The following is a 17,217-nucleotide window of genomic DNA, read 5'->3' as shown; positions in this document are numbered from 1 at the left end:
AGCAATTTGCAGATCTGCTTTGAGTGTAAGACCTTTAGGAATCTTTTTCTTGAGAGCATCTAGGTACTACACTCATCTGGCAGATGAGGAAACAGAGGTGCAAAGAAGTTCAGTGCTTTGCCTGAGGTTCTTGACATGGAAATTGGAGCCGGCACACAACAGCGACAAAGTCAAATCTATCTTGGGCAAGGTCACAGACATGGGTAGACATAATAGGTATTTTAAAAAATAAGTAGTTTTCACAGCTTCTTTGCTATTAAAAGTTTATGTGGTATTAATCTCCAGTAAATTCATGAAAGGCATTCAGTCTAGCATCTCCTTTATGGGCTTTCTCTTATTTGTAATTTGTTTTGTGATTCTGTAGTACTTAGCAACAGGGGGAAAATAAACCCATTTGAAACAGACAATTAACCAAGGTCACTGGGGCAGGGAAGCTAGAATTATTCAAGAAACAAGTATTGCAGATGCCACCCTGGGGATAATACTCAGCAAGGTATGCTGCTGTGGGCTGAAATGCTGCTCCTCTGTAGAAATGTTATTACATTCTCATGAAAGGCATCCAGCTTTTATCTGCCCAAGCCATTACGCAGGCAGTGAAGGGGAGCTGAGAGCGTGGCTCCTGCCTGACTCCTCATCTGCATGTAGATGCCCCGCTGCAGGAGGCAGAAGCAGTTTATGTTTCTCCTTTGGAGATGTGCTTCATTGTGTGACATTAGGTTTTGGGCTTTTGTGATGCTAAAGAGGGATTCTTCATCAGGGACTGTAGTGACAGGAGAAGTGGTGATGGGTTTAAATTTAAACAGGTGAGATTTAGGTTGGATATAAGGAAGAAATTCCTTAATGTGAGGGTGCTGAGGCGCTGGCACAGGGTGCCCAGAGAAGCTGTGGCTTCCCCATGCCTGTCAGTGTTCAAGGCCAGGTTGGACAGGGCTTGGAGCAACCTGCTCTAGTGGAAGGTGTCCATGCCCATGGCAGGGGATTGGAACTGGATGAGCTTTGTCCTTTCTAACCTAAACCATACTGTGATTTATGATCTTGCCCTTGTGTGCTGCTGTTGTCCACCTCCCGTGGGTGCCCTGGCACTCAAACATGCTTCCATTACTGCCAAGTTCTTTAATTAATGATCAGAAGTTCACTTTTAAAGCTCCATAGCATGCACCCAGGCTACATCTGCCCTGCATGTTTGCTTTTGAGAGAAGCAAAGTGGTGAGACAGGGCACCACGAATTTGCCATTGCAGTTGAGGAGCTTGTGGGGAGGAGGGCTGTGAGGTCTTGTGCCAGGCAGGAGAGTGCTGCCCCATCCTCATCCTCACTGGTACCCTCTGGATGTGGCCAAACCTGTCTCTGAGGACAGGGGAAGAGGAGCGAAGCCCAGTGGTGGGGTAGAGGTGATGAAGTTTCCCCTGTAGAGTGAGTTGTCTTGCCTTGGCATAACGTCATTTCAAAGAATGGTGTTGCTTCCAGCTCTGGGCTCTGGCCAGCCTCTCCTGTCACAATCTTATCACTCCATAGGCCCCAAGAGTCAGGCTCTGCAGAGCAGCTCCCAGGGATGTGGATGGTCACTAAGCCAGCTGCAATTGAAAAATGGGCTTCTTGTTCTCCAGTTGATTCGTTTGGATCCTCTCCTCTTCCATTTCTCTGTCGTTGCCCCCTCCCAAACCTGAAGGACCAGAGGTTTGCTCTGAGGCTTTGCAGGCAGTCTGACTGCAGATCCCCCTGAGAACAGCACATCACTCAGGTATGGTGGCAGCCCCAGGGTGGGCCTTGGAGCACCCAGAAGAGACATTGCCGCTCCAGCACCCCAGAGCCATCTTGCAGTGTTCAGACTGGGCTCAGTGCCCTGCCCAGCCTGGCCAGGGAGGAGCTGCAATGGAGGGCTCCAGCCTAGAGTCCCCTCACGAGGCCAAGCAGTCCCCAGGCCCCAGGGACACAGCTTATGGAGTAGGGTCTCTACCCCATGGAGGTCTGCTGCCTGTGGCTACGGTCTGATTTAACCCCATCTTACAACCAGAGGGGCCGAACATTAATGCCACATACTTACCTTTAATTTCCAGGCACGTATTTGCTTCCTCTAAACCTGTGTTACTCATCCCAGTCTTTATTTATTCTGCAGTGTGTTCACTGGGCCACAAATGCAGAAGCACAGAGGCGACAGCACTGACAGTTGTTTCTGTTTGCAAATCAGGTCCTTAATTTTGTCTAAAAATAGCCAAAAGAAAATTGTGTTTTATCATAGAGTGGCAAGTAAAAATAAAGCTGGTGTTCTTCCTTAACCTGGTATCATCAGGGAAATAATTGATAGGATGTTCTTTCCTGTTAGGGTGGTGAGGCACTGGAATGGGTTGCCCAAGGAAGTTGAGAATGCTCCATCTCTGGCGGTGTTCAAGGCCAGGTTGGACAGAGCCTTGGGTGGCATGGTTTAGTGTGAGGTGTCCCTGCCCATGGCAGGGGGGTTGGAACTGGGTGATCTTAAGGTCCTTCCCAACCCTAACTATTCTATGATTCTCTGATAGGCCATTGTTTAAAGCCATGGGCTTAATTTGATGCAATTTTGTCATTTACCTGCAATGTTCTACAAACTATGAGTTGGTTAAATCTAAGCCATGGAGCTCGGAGTCTCCCAGTGTTTCCTGCTGAGCTTCTGGCTCCTGCCAGTGACCCCCTGCGGAAGTGTGGAGGTGCTGACAGGCAGCAAAGGTGGAGAATTGTGTGTGTTTTGGACAAGTCTGAAAGCTCAAAACGGGGAAATGGAGATGTTTGATTTTGGCATGTTAAATTAGGACTGTCAGGTTCGGGAGAGGGACAGCAGTGCCTTGCTGGGCAGGTAAAGCACCATCCCAAATACGTGGAACCACGGTGCTGTGTCTGCTAAAGCAGTGTTGTTGAAGGTGAGCAGCTCCATGAGTGAGGTTTATTAGAAACAGCAGCAGAAACAGGACACCCAGCAGTTTTTAAAGTATATTCTCAGTGGTGTGACCACTGATTATTTTTCTAATACCTTTTTTCTACATATTTTATAACTTGTGCTTTAGTATAAAATTGGAAGCAAAATCCAATTGTGTAGGAAAATTATTTCCTTGGATTGAAGAAGCAATCAACTTCAGACTTTTTAATCATTAGATGGTAACTGTGCACTAAAGAAAGGAAGACCATTATAGTAACTTAATAGGCTAGGATGAATGTTTTTCCCTGTATCTTCTTCATCTTTACTTAGAGCTTCATGCTGAGGATATTTCATAAAAGCTGCTTTTCTTGACCTTTTTGACACTCATTGCATAGAGGAGCCAACCGAACGAATGGCAGGGATCTAACACTGTGCGTTTCCGAGTACAAACCCAATCATTGTGCTAAACATCTCTGTTCATCCTTTCCTGCCAAATTCTGCTTTTCCTTTCTCATTACGGCATGAATAGCTATCGGGACAAATAAAAATGCGTTTAGCTGAGCTGGGTGATTTTTAAAAACAAGCTGTGTTAATGCTTTTAATTAAGAGGCAGAGGAACAAGAGGCTTTACCAGCTCTTTGTCTGCAGGCCATTATTTCCTTGTGGATGAGCTATCTGTTATTGTAAACGTCCACCTTTTTGAAGGATTTACTACAAAATCAAATGGTGTTTTCATTTAAATTGTTTAGCGCAGCTTGATTCCCCATTTATTTAATATGGAGGCATTGTTACAAAGAAGAATGTAGCACTTGATTTCTATTGCTTGAGGGACTTGGGACCCACACAGGAATGTTGCTTTGCATGCTTCACCGTGTTGGATATGGAAAGCAATGAAGATTAGGAAGATTTGAAGGTGAAAGTTAGGAAAGCCGACTAGGGTGTTTCTAAGAACGTTTTGGAAAGGTGACTCTGTGGTCTACAAAGTGAAGGTATGTTGCAAAATAACGATGAAAAAGGCATTCTTGGGGTATGGCTCCTGTGCATGGCTGTTGAGTGGCTTCCAGTTGAGAAAACCTTGTTTATCTGTTAGCGAGGTCCCAATGATCATAGAATCATAGAATAACAATGGTTTGGGTTGGAAGGGACCTTAAAGCTCATCCAGTTTTAACCCCTGCCACAGACAGAGACACCTTCCGCTACAGCAGCTTGCTCCAAGCCTCAAACAAGTCCAACCTGGCCTTGAACACTGCCAGGGATGAAGCAGCCACAGCTTCTCTGGACACCCTGTGCCAGCGCCTCACCACCCTTACAGGGAAAAACTTCTTCCTTATATCCAACCTAAATCTTCCCTGTTTAAGTTTAAGCCTGTTACCCGTTGTCCTATTGCTACAGTCACTGATGAAGAGTCCCTCTCTGGCATCCTTGTAAGCCCCCTTCAGACACTGGAAGCTCCTCTGAGGTCTCCACGCAGCTTCTCCAGACTGAACAGCCCCAGAGTTCACAACCTGTCTCCATACAGGACCTGCTTCAGCCCCTGGTCGACCTCGTGGCCTTCTCTGGACTTGCTCCAAGTCTTTCTTATGTTGAGGATACCAGAACTGCGCAAGTGCTCCAATGGGGTCTCAAGAAAGCAGAATAGAGAGGCAGGATCACCTCCTTTGACCTGCTGGCCATGATCTGTGTTACTGGGTCAGAAATGCAGTTTAATTTGTCTGAAACTTTCACTTGTTTTGTTTTCTTCCTGTCTTTAACTGCTCTCTGAGTGCCTTTAACAGGCCTTGCAGGTTTTGACTAGCGAAGTCAAATGTTGCCATGCTCCACCACACCTATTCCCAGTGGAGGAGAGGAACTGCATACTCCTTGTAAAACCAGAACAGCTTACCCTTCTCTTTAATTCCAGGAGGTAATCTAAGATAATGGAGCTATTAGATTTGGCATCTGTAACGTGGTTATCATTTCAGAAAGAATTGTTTCTGCTGATGGCTGTTAACTTGCTACAAATAAAGCAATAGAATTGAAATCTTAAGTACTAGAGTGGCAGCAAACCATGAAACATTATACTGCTGATTGGAAGGAAGGCCGAGCTTGCTGTCAGGGAAGAAATCTATTGACATAAGCCTCTGATGGATTTCAATTCTAATTTAATATGGCAGCAGCATGCAGCTGTTCTACCAGTCTATCAGAAGTATTAAAATGTCCATAAATAATAATACTTCAGTGGCTAGAAACTTTCCTCCAAGGAGCTCAAGGATTTCATGAAGATTAATTTGGCAGAGCTGACCTGTGAGGTCCGTGGGATTATGGAGCCCCATATGGACATCCTGTGTGGTGTGGATGGAGAAGTTGAGAGTGGGCTTGATCCTACCTGTCTGTAACCTGTGTCTAGGTATGTTTGAGGGTACTTTCCACCTCTACAAGCCATAACTGCTTAGTTAGCCTTAAACATGCTCCACAGCGTGGACAAGCCCTGAAATGTGCTTTGAGCCAGGGTTTTGAGGCTGCTGTTAAAATACATGATCCTCTTGCCCAGTTTCTACCTCAAGACCAGATTTTGCTCTGGAGAATGGGCATTTCTAAGTGCTGTGGGATATCCAGATACACAGTCTACCGCTGATGTTACATCCTGCAGGTCTTCCGCAGGCAGCACAAAGAGTGTGTCCCCTAGGCCCAGGTGAGGAGCTGCAGAGGTGATGGCCATCCCATCCTGTGTGGTGGAGCTTCCACCTCTCAGTGCTTTGAGCTCTGGGTGGGCAAAGGTGTCCCATAGCTCCCCATAGAAGCAGATTCTGGCAGTACCTTGGCATGGCTTATCTGTAAAATTCATTGTCTCCTTCCTGCTCAACCCTCTAAGTGGATCCTTTTTTTCTCCTTTACAGCATGGATTCAAATGAAAGCAAGTTGAATGGGGGATAGTTCTTATATTTCTATTTTAGTACAGAAAATATCCCAGGGGGTGAACTTCCCACATGCCACAACTGCAGCAGATTAGTGTGTCCCCAGGCAGCAAGAACATAATGATACGGTTTTGTTCAGTGCCATGCTCTGTGGCAAAGTGTAATTTTATGGAGAGGGTCACAAGTGTTCAGCCACTCAGAAACTACCCCCAAACATGATCTCAGCCTGCGTGAATCAGAACAGCATCCTCATCTCAAGGCATGAAATGAGGATGACGTTAATGGAGATCTGGTGAGGTGTTTTGCAAGGTAATGAGGGAGGGATAGTGTGTGTGCACGTTGCAGTCAGGGTTGTTAATAAACACAACCAGCTATTATGTCTTTGAAATTGCATAGCTATTATACATTAACCCCTGACACTAAGCTTTCCCCCAGTCTTTCTGCTATTCCACTGATATCAGTATTATTAGTACCACTCTCATTTTTCTCTATCGTTTTCCTTGACTGAACACTGTGCTTGGCTGCTCTTGCAGATGTGGAGCTGAGCAGCACTGTTAGCTGGAGGGCATGAGGTTTTACAGGATGAATGTGACAACTTGATCTCTAATGCAGAGCCCTGGCCATAATGGTGGAACTGGGCAAATGACTCAGCAGATATTTCTGCAAGCTGTTGTCTTTGAGTTTTTGAAGGGTTTCCTTCTGCAAATGCACAGTTCAGCTGCTTGTTGCTGGTTGGTGATGATTCCTTGTGATATACTATAAAGATCCCAATCAGAAACCCTGTTTCACAGGATACTTTAAAAACTAATGTCTGTTCTGAAGTCTAGTCTGTACTAGACATGCAAGAAGAAAGTAAGAGAAAGGAAATGCCATTATTACATTTCCTTTACTTACAGGGAATGGAAACTCAGAGTTGTGCCCTTGCCCATAGACAGACCAAGGTGTCTGTGACAAAGCCAGGACCTGAAAGCTTTTCACTAATTTAATCCCAGGAGAACTCTTTCTCTAGTGTATAGACAGGAAAATGAACTTTGGGACAGTTTCACTGCACTGGTAATGTCTCCAAAGGAACAGAGCTCACTCATTGCTGAGAAGTGCCTGGGATGATATCTGAAGGGGGCCTACAAGGATGCTGGACATCAGGGACTGTAGTGATAGGACCAGGGGTGATGGGTTCAAACTTAAACAGGGGAAGTTCAAGTTAGATATAAGGAAGAGGTTCTTTACTCTGAGGATGGTGAGGCACTGGAACAGATTGCCAAAGAAGTGGTAAATGCTCCATCCCTGGCAGTGTTCAAGGCCAGGTTGGACAGAGCCTTGGGTGACATGGTCTAATGTGAGGCATCCCTGCCCATGGCAGAGGGGTTGGAACTGGACTGATCTTAAGGTCCTTTCCAACCCAAACCATTCTATGATAAACAGTGGCCAGAAACATCTGAAGCCAACAGGAGCTTTGCAGAAATCAGCCGTTGGTCCATTAAAAAGTGGAAAATGCCAATAATTGTACATTTCTGTTGTTCTTCTCTTCATCCAGGACGCCGGCGATGATCGGCTGCTCTTTTGTTGTGCACAGAAAGTTCTTCGGAGAGATTGGGCTTCTGGATCCTGGGATGGATGTGTACGGCGGGGAGAACATCGAGCTTGGCATCAAGGTTTGTGACATGTGCATGGGAAAAATTGTAGCTAACAGTGTTTAGGGAACCCAAACAACACTTTCACGAGTTAGCATGAACAGTTATGAGAATGCTTCAGGGGATCTGAGCCTTGGTTTGTTTTATACATTTTAATTTAACCTTAAGGAGGCAAAGTGACTTGCTCTGGGGGGTGAGTAGTTTTTTTCCTTGGATTCTTATCTGTCTGACTTGGTACTGAGATGAAATGGCATGGCAGCTTAAACCATAGGTCATGTTGTCACATCATTCCTATAATTTCGTAGGTGCCTCAATTACCAGAAAAAATACAGTGTCATTTGGACAGCCTTAGTGGGGTTGGTGGAACTCTTGTGAGTCTCTCAAGGAGACACGAGGCCTGACAATATTTTACAGGTATTTAGCATCTGCACATAAACTGTGTTCACAAACAGGCAAAACCTGCTTTTAAGAGTGAAACACTAATAGCCCTGTTTTTAGAGCTGCTTCAGTGAGCCCATGCAGACGTTTGTTGCTCCAGAATCCACTGTAACAGCATCACTTGATTACTGTGAACGGTATTAGATGTGGCTTAGTGATTCAAGTGTTTACATACAGTGAAGTGATTCATAAGCAATGAATTCAATGTTCAGAAGCAACTTGGGATGGCAAAGCCTATGGAGATTCTTTTAGGCATGTTTTAGAGTACAGCACTTACGTTAACAAGCTGATGGGGAGCAGCTTGAGACTTATAACTGAAAAATTGGATTGACTGTGCTGTTGTGAAAATGAGAAATCATTGTTCAGTTCATAGATTTACCAGAGGATATTTGCTTTGCTGGCAAGTCAGAAGAAACTTAAGAAATCTATTGTTATTGGCTACAGGGAGCAATAATCTCACTTAAACAAGGGAATAGAAATTAAAGGCTTTAAATATGCCACATAACTCTTCTCTGTATGAAGAAATTGTTGCACGTCATCATGCACATCACTGCCTGGGTCTAGAGGGATCCTGCTCTAAACCAGGCTTTTCTTGTGGCTGTCCTTGTTTGTTTGGGGGATGTTTTAATAATATTATTGTGGCACTAGCCTTCTCCCAGCTGGTAATTCAGCCCATCTGCTAGGTTTTAGGGGGATTTGGGGGAAGATTGGCTTCTTAACTGAAAAATAAGGTGGATGTCTCAGGGACAAGTGGTAAGCATATGGCCTCTTCTTTTTCACATGCTGAACTTTTTAGAAAGGCGAGTTAATAAACATCCTTTTGGAAAGAAGTAATCCCTCTCTTCCCAAGTGACTTTGGGTTTCTAATCTGTATGTGTTCCTGCTGTTTGTACACTCATACACTGTGTATTCCAGTCAAGATATTAAAAACATTGGTGGTTTTGAGAACCGAAATACTTAGGAAATCCACTTTGTAAGACTGTGTAGAAAGTTAATTTTCAGCCATTCCTGAACTCCAGAGATCAGTCTGTGTGCAAGTGTCTTGTTTAGCAACCAGGAGCCCATGGCACATCAGTCCCATGTCATGGCCATTGGCCATTGTCAGGTAGCCCATGCAGAAAGAGGTCGTGGAGATGTGTCTCTGGTTGCCAGGTACTGGAGTGCCACTTCATAGTATGGTTTCAGTTATAAATAGTTTTTTCAAGGTTAGTCATTGTGTGTGTAAGGAAGCAGAGAATTGTTATGGATTCAAACAGATGTCAGGTCTCAGATGGGTATAGCTGTTTCTAATGGTCCCTTCCTTTGTGCTTGTGCTCTGTGTTTCTGGTGTGCATCCCAGCCAGATCACATTACCAGTAATGTAGGGCTCTTTATTAATAAAAGCATTTTAAAGAATCAGCTTGAATAGAAAATTATGAGGCTTTTTGTGGGTGCTTTGCTGTTTGCCTGATAAGTGGATGTCTATAATCAGAAAAGTAATTTGGTGCTTCCTTGTTTGTTTCAGTGATTTTTGGATGAGAATAAATACAGAAAGTACTTATTTTCTTTTTGATGGTGGGGCAAATTCCATCATCTTTCTGACAATCGTGACATTTTTTAAACATTAGATTCATGTATTATCAAAAATGCTCCAAAACCAAAAATGAGATAATAAACACATTGAAGCTGAGGGAGGGACATGGAAAAATTACAGTATTTCAGGGAAATGCACAAGTTAACTATATTATGGTAAAATTAAATGCAAGTAATCTGAATAACTCAATGAAATAAATTACTGAGAAGGTTAAGCTGTCCTAACCTAGAAGATCCAAGGCCATAGACTGTGCAAGAGCCTCATTTCATTAATATAGAATGATAGAGTGGTTTGGGTTGGAAATAGACCTTAAGATCATCCAGTTCCAGCCCCCTGCTGTGGATTCCTCCAAGCCCTGTCTAACCTGGCCTTGAACCCTACCAGGGGTGAAGCAGCCACTGGCACCCTGTGCCAGCGCCTCACACCCTTGCAGGGAAGAACTTCTTCCTTATATCCAATCTAAATCTCCCCTGTTTAAGTTTAAACCCCTCAGCCCTTGTCCTGTCTCTGCAGCCCGTGATGAAGAGGCTGCAGAGGATGCTCTCCAGCATCCTTGTAGCCCCCTTCAGATACTGGAAGCTGCTCTGAGGTCTCCATGCAGCTTCTCTTCTCCAGGCTGAACAGCCCCAACTTTCTCAGCCTGTCTTCATAGGCGAGGTGCTCCAGACCCTTATCAAATCCTCATGGCCTCCTCTGAATTTGCTCCAACGGCTCCATGTCCTTCTGTTGAGGACACCAGAACTGCACACAGTGCTCCAAGTGGGATCGTGTGAGAGCAGAGGGGCAGGATCACCTCCTTTGACTTCAAATGTTCTGAAATGAGCTGTACTGTACCTCTGTGTGGAGAAATGAACAGCCCATGTGTTTCTTTCAGCTGCTGAATTCAGCTAGATGAGAAAAATAAACCTGTTACATGCACAGAGGTGGCTCTGGGCTCGCTGCTCTCCTCTGTGCTGGGAAGCATCCTCAAATTGCTCAGATAATAATAATAATAAAGCCATTAAGCATGTGGCTGCCCCAGGCAAATTCCTGTTCTGCTTTGGTAGCTTTGGCCCTGACAAGGGGAACATGCTGTTCTCTCTATTATTGCATTTTCTTTTATCACAGTGGAGTATCTCCAGAAGGTTGTGCTTATTCACTCCTTTTGTCCCTGATGTCCACTGCTTCACTTCCTGAGGCAGGATTGAGTCTAATTCCTCTTTTCTTGGCAAAGAGCAGAGAAGTGTTTGCTAAGCAAGGTAGTTTAAGCTAATATTTCAACTGAGAGGTTTTCAACATGTTTTTTTTTTCTCCCCTCTGAACGTGTGTCTTGCAACCAAATGACAATAGTGCCAGATCATTCTTACAGTGCTGACAGTCTCGAGGATCAAACACTTGATCTATTCATGTATTAATAACATCCCTCAGCAGACTGTTTGTGGAAATCTCATCCTCCTGGTGACCAAGTGATACCCGTGAAGCTGCTGGAGCCAGGGCATGTGAAGAGATCTAGAACCTGGTTTTGGTCTCACTACCAGAATAGAGACAGCAGGTAGCCCAGCTCCTGCTGTTGGTCCCAGGAGGAATAACCTGCTTTCTCTATACAAGCTGTGAGTCAGCTCTTTTAACTCTTTCTTCTCTGACGTGGTAAACCTGGTGTCCAGTTTCCATGGCTTAAAGGTGTTGATGCTGTTCTGGGTCCCCACCAGCTCCATGTGTGAGTTTTGGCACAGCATCCCTGTTCCTTTTTCTTTATTTTAGAGCTGTTTGTGGTCCCAGTGACTGTGTGACCAAGTGGGAAGTCTGCTTTTGCTGCGTGTCTCACTTTTCCTCTGCAGGGAGGATTTAATGGGTTTTCATGGTTAGTCACAGGCATTCCCTGAAGATGCTCCATAAAATTGCGCGTGTCTATTGGAATAAAGATGCAAGAGTCTATTGCATGACTGTTGCCATGATTTCAAAGTCTGGGATGGGTTACGAGGTCGTTTTCAGTGTATCTTGTGCTCCTGCCATCCATTGCTAATTAAACTTATTTGAGCTGTCTTTTAGAGATTAATTTAATCAATAAGGATATTATTACTACTTTGGTGGTATCATTTGTACAAATTGTCACTTGAAGAAAGCAATTAACTGGGAATGCTCATTAGCTGATCCATCCCCCACCTTATTTGTGTAGTAAGAATCGATTAGTGAATTCATTAAGAAAAGCACAATTCAGGGATCCCTTTGAGGTTTAATGATGAGCTACTTTTTACTATGAAAGAAAATTCTGTGGAAGTTAAATTGTCTGAAGTTTGGTTGGATCTTTTAAGACTGTTTCCAGAGGAAAAGCAGAGCATGTCTTCCTGAAATCCCAGATTTTTTTGCCCCCAAATCTGTCATCTAGATTCAACAGGCCAGATTTTGGTGCTGCCAAGGCAGCAGTTGTGTGCATGCAGCAGGCAGAGTTGCATCCGTGTGCAGAGCAGCAGTAAGGGAATATGGAGCTTTAAAAATCCAGTGGGTACAGTAAGGGCATCGGACATATATTTGTCAGTGGTGATTTCTTTAATAATCAGACTGTCATTCTAGAGCTACCTAGGCACAAAAAGGGCACTGGCAGTGACACTGATCCTCTCCCAGAGGATACCATGCCTGTGTACACTTCAGTCTTCCAGAAACCCTAAAAATAGATTAAATAGCATTTTAATGGTACAAATGTCTTGTGTGCGTTTCATCCATGAAGGAGCCCATTTTGTTTGTATGGGCATGATTACTGATGTGCTGAAATGTTGAGAGGGTGAGGCAGGAAAGAAAACAGGAAAGCCGTCAAATAGGTATATTTAAATTCCATAGGGAAGCTTGACTCTTTCTGCATTCAGAAAATCAAATCTTTCTCTTCCTGCATACATTTGCCGTAAAATGATGGCTGTATCTTTTTGTTAAGAAGAAAACAGTGAGGGTATTTAGAGCAAGCAATTCTTCTGGTATCCATGGCTCTGTTGGGGCTGAGGAGAGGGATGGGCAGCCCATATCCAGCCTTATAGGAGGCAGAAAATCCCTCTTGGTGCTGGGTGGGAGCAGAGGCGGGATGTCAGGGCAGGGCTCTGAGTCATGAGAAAGTTGTTTTGATTTTATTTCCTCTCTTTTTGTAATAATAACACCAGGACAGGCTGGTTTTCCTATTCCAGCTGGGAACACAGGCTCTGATGCAGATACCCCGTGTCTTTATATAACACTGTGCACATCTCTAAAACGGAGAGTGAAAGACATGAGCATAATGGGGAGTGCATAAATACCATTGTTATGCCAGATATATGTCTGGATTTCTACTTGTATGAACCTAATATCTGTATAGTTAGTGCTGTCATCAAAGCACCCGTGGTTAGGGTGGAATTTCTCTTATAATGTCAACCAAACATGCAGACATCTAATACCAGGTGTCACATTTTGTCTCTGCGATGTGTGTTACTGCTGTCATGCGAACTGTTGCCTTTCCAGGGCTTTTTGTTTCAGCATCTTCAAATGTCTCTCTCCCTCTCAGTTCTCTGATTAATACATTAAAGTCTGGGTGCAAGGCAGAGATAGCTGACAGTTGGCACCACCTGAAATCCCTTTTTAACCACTCTGTCCATCAGTGTCTGGGGGTGAATTCCAGTGTCCCCCTGGTGCTGTCACGTCTGCTGGTTTCACCAGCACCAGCATGGGTGGGAAATAGGAGATCTGTGATAAAGTATTGTTCCATTTTGTATCACTTTGAAAAATAGGTAGCTGAAAAGCATGTGATTTATTCATCAGGCTTTTTTAGGCTTGTGAGGGTTCACTGAGGCTCAGTAGTTAGGGTTGAAACAAGCTTCTTGGGATGCACGATGGGTTTTTATCCCCCATCTACAGCCAGCTTTGCTGAGATGAATTAGGCATGGAATTACACATGAAGCAGCGAAGGGTTTTTTTTTTGGGGGGGGAAGTGTGGGAATAAATCAGCCCAAAACTCTAAGGGAAGGAGTTTGAGGAGCACAGAGTTTGTTGCAAGATGCCTCCCAGCTTTATATTGCAGTTGGTTGTAGGAGGTGTTGGCGCATCAACAGATGAAAACACGCCTTTGAGCAGTTGAAGGCTTTGGGGAAGAATCACCATCTTCCCATTGATTATCTGGGGAGTATGCACTGTTCAAATACCCTCTTTTTTGATATTTCTGAGCATTTATACTGAGGAAGTACAGTCTTCACAAAGCTGGTCAGATGCAGATGATGCAGAATCAGTGCCAGTGCTGGGGAAGGCTCGAGTGGGGCTGTTGGCAAGAAGGGAAGGGGAGGAAACTCTGGGCTTATTTTGGAGTTAGTCATAGACTGGTTTGGGTTGGAAGGAACCTTAAAGCTCATCCAGTTCCAACCCCTGCCATGGGCAGGGACACCTTCCACGAGAGCAGTTTGCTCCAGGCCCTGTCCAGCCTGGCCTTGAACACTGCCAGGGATGGGGCAGCCACAGCTTCTCTGGGCACCCTGTGCCAGCGCCTCAGCACCCTCAGGTTAGGGCATGACCCAGTTTGAAAAGCTGTGGGCTAAACTGTAGTAAAAGCAAAAGGAGAACCGCTAAAGCCCAGGGAATTTTTATTTGACAGAGATAGGAGTTACCATGGCCCCAGTTTGATCTGCAGGACAAAGCTGTGTGGGGATGGATCACACCTCCTTCCTCTATCTCCAGGCCCAGAAAGCTTCCCTGTAGCATGGAGCACCTGTAACAGCAGTGGGCTTGATGCAGGGTATCATTGACCTGCCTGTATATTGCCAAGAGCAATATTTCTGCAGTTTAGGAAACATGAAAAGACCCACACGCCACAACCCAGACCTGCCAACAATTTAAACTCAAGACCAGCTTCTAAAAAGAATTTTATCATTCAGGCACCTAAATCCACTTAGAAATTGGGACTTAAGGCTGTTTCTAAATAAAAATCAAGTTAACTTGGAAAAATAATAGGCAAAGCAGGAACGACCTTGGAAAAGGTCTTAGAAATAGATCTTCAGAGGCGGTATACATTGCTGTCATGTACATCTACAGCCTGTTTATTTCATAGAATCATAGAATAGTTAGGGTTGGAAAGGACCTTTAGATCATCTAGTTCCAACCCCCCTGCCATGGGCAGGGACACTTTACGCTAAATCGTATCACCCAAGGCCTCGTCCAACCTGATCTTGAACACTGCCAGGGATGGAGCATTCACAGCTTCCCTGGGCAACCCATTCCAGTGCCTCACCACCCTAACAGGAAAGAATTTCCTTCTTATATCCAACCTGAACTTCCCCTGTTTAAGTTTTAACCCATTACCCGTTGTCCTGTTACTACAGTCTCTAATGAAGAGTCCCCTCCCCAGCATCCCTATAGGCCCCCTTCAGATACTGGAAGGCTGCTATGAGGTCTCCACGCAGCCTTCTCTTCTCCAGGCTGAACAGCCCCAACTTCCTCAGCCTGTCTTCATACAGGAGGTGCTCCAGTCCCCTGATCATCCTTGTGGCCTCCTCTGGACTTGTTCCAACAGTTCCATGTCCTTTTTATGTTGAGGACACCAGAACTGCACACAATGCTCCAGGTGAGGTCTCACAAGAGCAGAGTAGAGGGGCAGGATCACCTCCTTGGACCTGCTGGTCACGCTCCTTTTGATGCAGCCGAGGATACGGTTGGTTTCTGGGCTGCAAGCGCACACTGCTGGCTCATGTTCATTTTCTCATCGACCAGCACCCCCAAGTCCTTCTCTTCAGGGCTGCTCTGAATCTCTTCTCTGCCCAACCTGTAGCTGTGCCTGGGATTGCTCTGACCCAGGTGTAGGACCTTGCACTTGTCATGGTTAAACTCCATGAGGTTGGCATCAGCCCACCTCACAAGCGTGTCGAGGTCCCTCTGGATGGCATTCCTTCCCTCCAGGGTATCAACCGAACCACACAGCTCGGTGTCATCGGCAAACTTGCTGAGGGCGCACTCAATCCCCCTCTCATGTCAGCGACGAAGGTGTTGAACAAGACCGGTCCCGACACCGATCCCTGAGGGACGCCACTCGTTACTGGTCTCCAGCCGGACATTGAGCCATTGACCACAATTCTTTGCGTGTGGCCATCCAGCCAGTTCTTTATCCACAGAGTGGTCCATCCATCAAATTGATGTCTCTCCAATTTAGAGACAAGGATGTTGTGTGGGACAGTGTCGAACGCTTTGCACAAGTCCAGGTAGATGACATCAACTGCTCTACCCCTGTCCATCAGTTCTGTAGCCCCATCATAGAAGGCCACCAAATTGGTCAGGCAGGATTTCCCCTTAGTGAAGCCCTGCTGGCTGTCACCAAGCACCTTGTTGTTTTTCATGTGCCTTAGCATGCCTTCCAGGAGAATCTGCTCCAAGATTTTGCCAGGCACAGAGGTGAGACTGACTGGTCTGTAATTCCCTGGGTCATCCATTTTCCCCTTCTTGAAGATGGGGGTTATATTTCCCCTTTTCCAGTCATGGGGAACTTCACCTGACTGCCATGATTTCTCAAATATGATGGCCAGCGGCTTCACAACTTCAGCTCCTTCAGGACCCGCGGATGGATCTCATCAGTACCCATGGACTTGTGCACGTTCAGGTTTTTAAGATAGTCTCGAACCAGTTCCTCTCCTACAGTGGGCGCAAGGTCTTCATTCTCACAGTCCCTGCATCTGCCTTCCAAGACTTGGGTGGTTTGGTCAGAGCCTTTGGCAGTGAAGACCAAGGCAAAGAAGTCATTCAGAACCTCAGCCTTCTCCAAAGCCTGTGTAGCCAGTTCTCCCGAGCGCTTCCTGAGGGGGCTTACATTCTCCCTAGTCTGCTTTTTATTTGCTATGTACTTGCAGAATCCCTTCCTGTTATCTGTAATACCTCTAGCTAAGTTTAATTCTAACTGGGCCTTAGCTTTCCTAACCTGGTCCCTAGCTTCCCGGACCTATATTCCTGTTAGAGAAGTTGATTTTATTCTTCAGAGTGTTTGTTGTGTGGTTGGAAGAAATATTTGCACCCCTGAACAATATCCAATCACTGCCTGCATTTATTTTAAGAGCAGGAATCAGTACAAGTATGAATTCAGATCCTATGTTTGTCATTTTAGTTGTCAGCTCACTGTTTACTGTAGGTGCTTGAAGATGCTTTATAAGAAGCTCTGGTGTAGTTTTCCAAACTGGTAAATTGCTTTTCATCACAACCCCCTTTATGGAAATGGAGCTGTATTTTGATTATGTCTAAACAGGCTATAACCTCTGCGCTGGGAGCCAGGGAACAGCTCTGCTCGCTGCTGCTGTGCTTGGGTGGTTTATAGCTGCCCCTCCTTGGGAAGGGAAATTGCAGACACAGAGCTCCCATCTCTCTTTCCTCTTAATAGAAAATGATTTGTCATCCCTGCCTGTTACACTGGCAGAGGGGGACAGGTAGAAGTGGGGGATGGAACTGCTGTTTTCACCCCCGTTGGTTCTAGTGTTTTTACTGACAAGTTGGTTTTCATGCCAGGAGGATGCTGATCATCTTTGCTGGGAAGCGTGATAACTCTTGCCATGCAGTAGGTCGTGTGTTGCAGCTGAGATTCAGTGGTGGATGAAGAAATCCATTTCAGGGCTCAGCCATGTCTTATCTTCACTTCAAACTCTGGCAGGTGTCATCTTGGTGCAGATTTTTCACAGGATTGGTGCCTCTGGCAGGCAGTGATTTGGGATCTGCCAGACACTGGTCTGACACGTTGGATGGTGCTGGGGGTGTTGGCTGATGAGAAACTGAACATGAGCCGGCCGTGTACGCTCGCAGCCCAGAAACCACCCGTGTCCTGGGCTGCATTAAAAGGAGTG

The 17,217-nt window shown here is 45.3% G+C and overlaps 1 protein-coding gene across 3 annotated transcripts in view; it reads left to right on the top strand.

Annotated features, from left to right (window-relative positions):
- The window catches only part of GALNT17 (polypeptide N-acetylgalactosaminyltransferase 17), a 182,319-nt gene that overhangs the window by 105,340 nt on the left and 59,762 nt on the right, over positions 1–17,217 (top strand). For all 3 annotated transcript variants that reach the window (XM_061470344.1, XM_061470345.1, XM_061470346.1), the window contains one exon: positions 7,314–7,431. In XM_061470344.1, the coding sequence (XP_061326328.1) occupies positions 7,314–7,431 (118 nt within the window). The remainder of the gene's footprint in view (positions 1–7,313; positions 7,432–17,217) is intronic.

This window comes from Pezoporus flaviventris, unplaced genomic scaffold, assembly GCF_033815535.1.
Source record: "Pezoporus flaviventris isolate CSIRO_AGI_PZ_B2104156 unplaced genomic scaffold, CSIRO_AGI_Pfla_v1 ptg000063l, whole genome shotgun sequence".
NCBI lineage: Eukaryota > Metazoa > Chordata > Aves > Psittaciformes > Psittacidae > Pezoporus > Pezoporus flaviventris.
The sequence above is the reverse complement of the archived record's forward strand: the minus strand, read 5'-3'. Positions and strand labels throughout refer to the sequence as shown.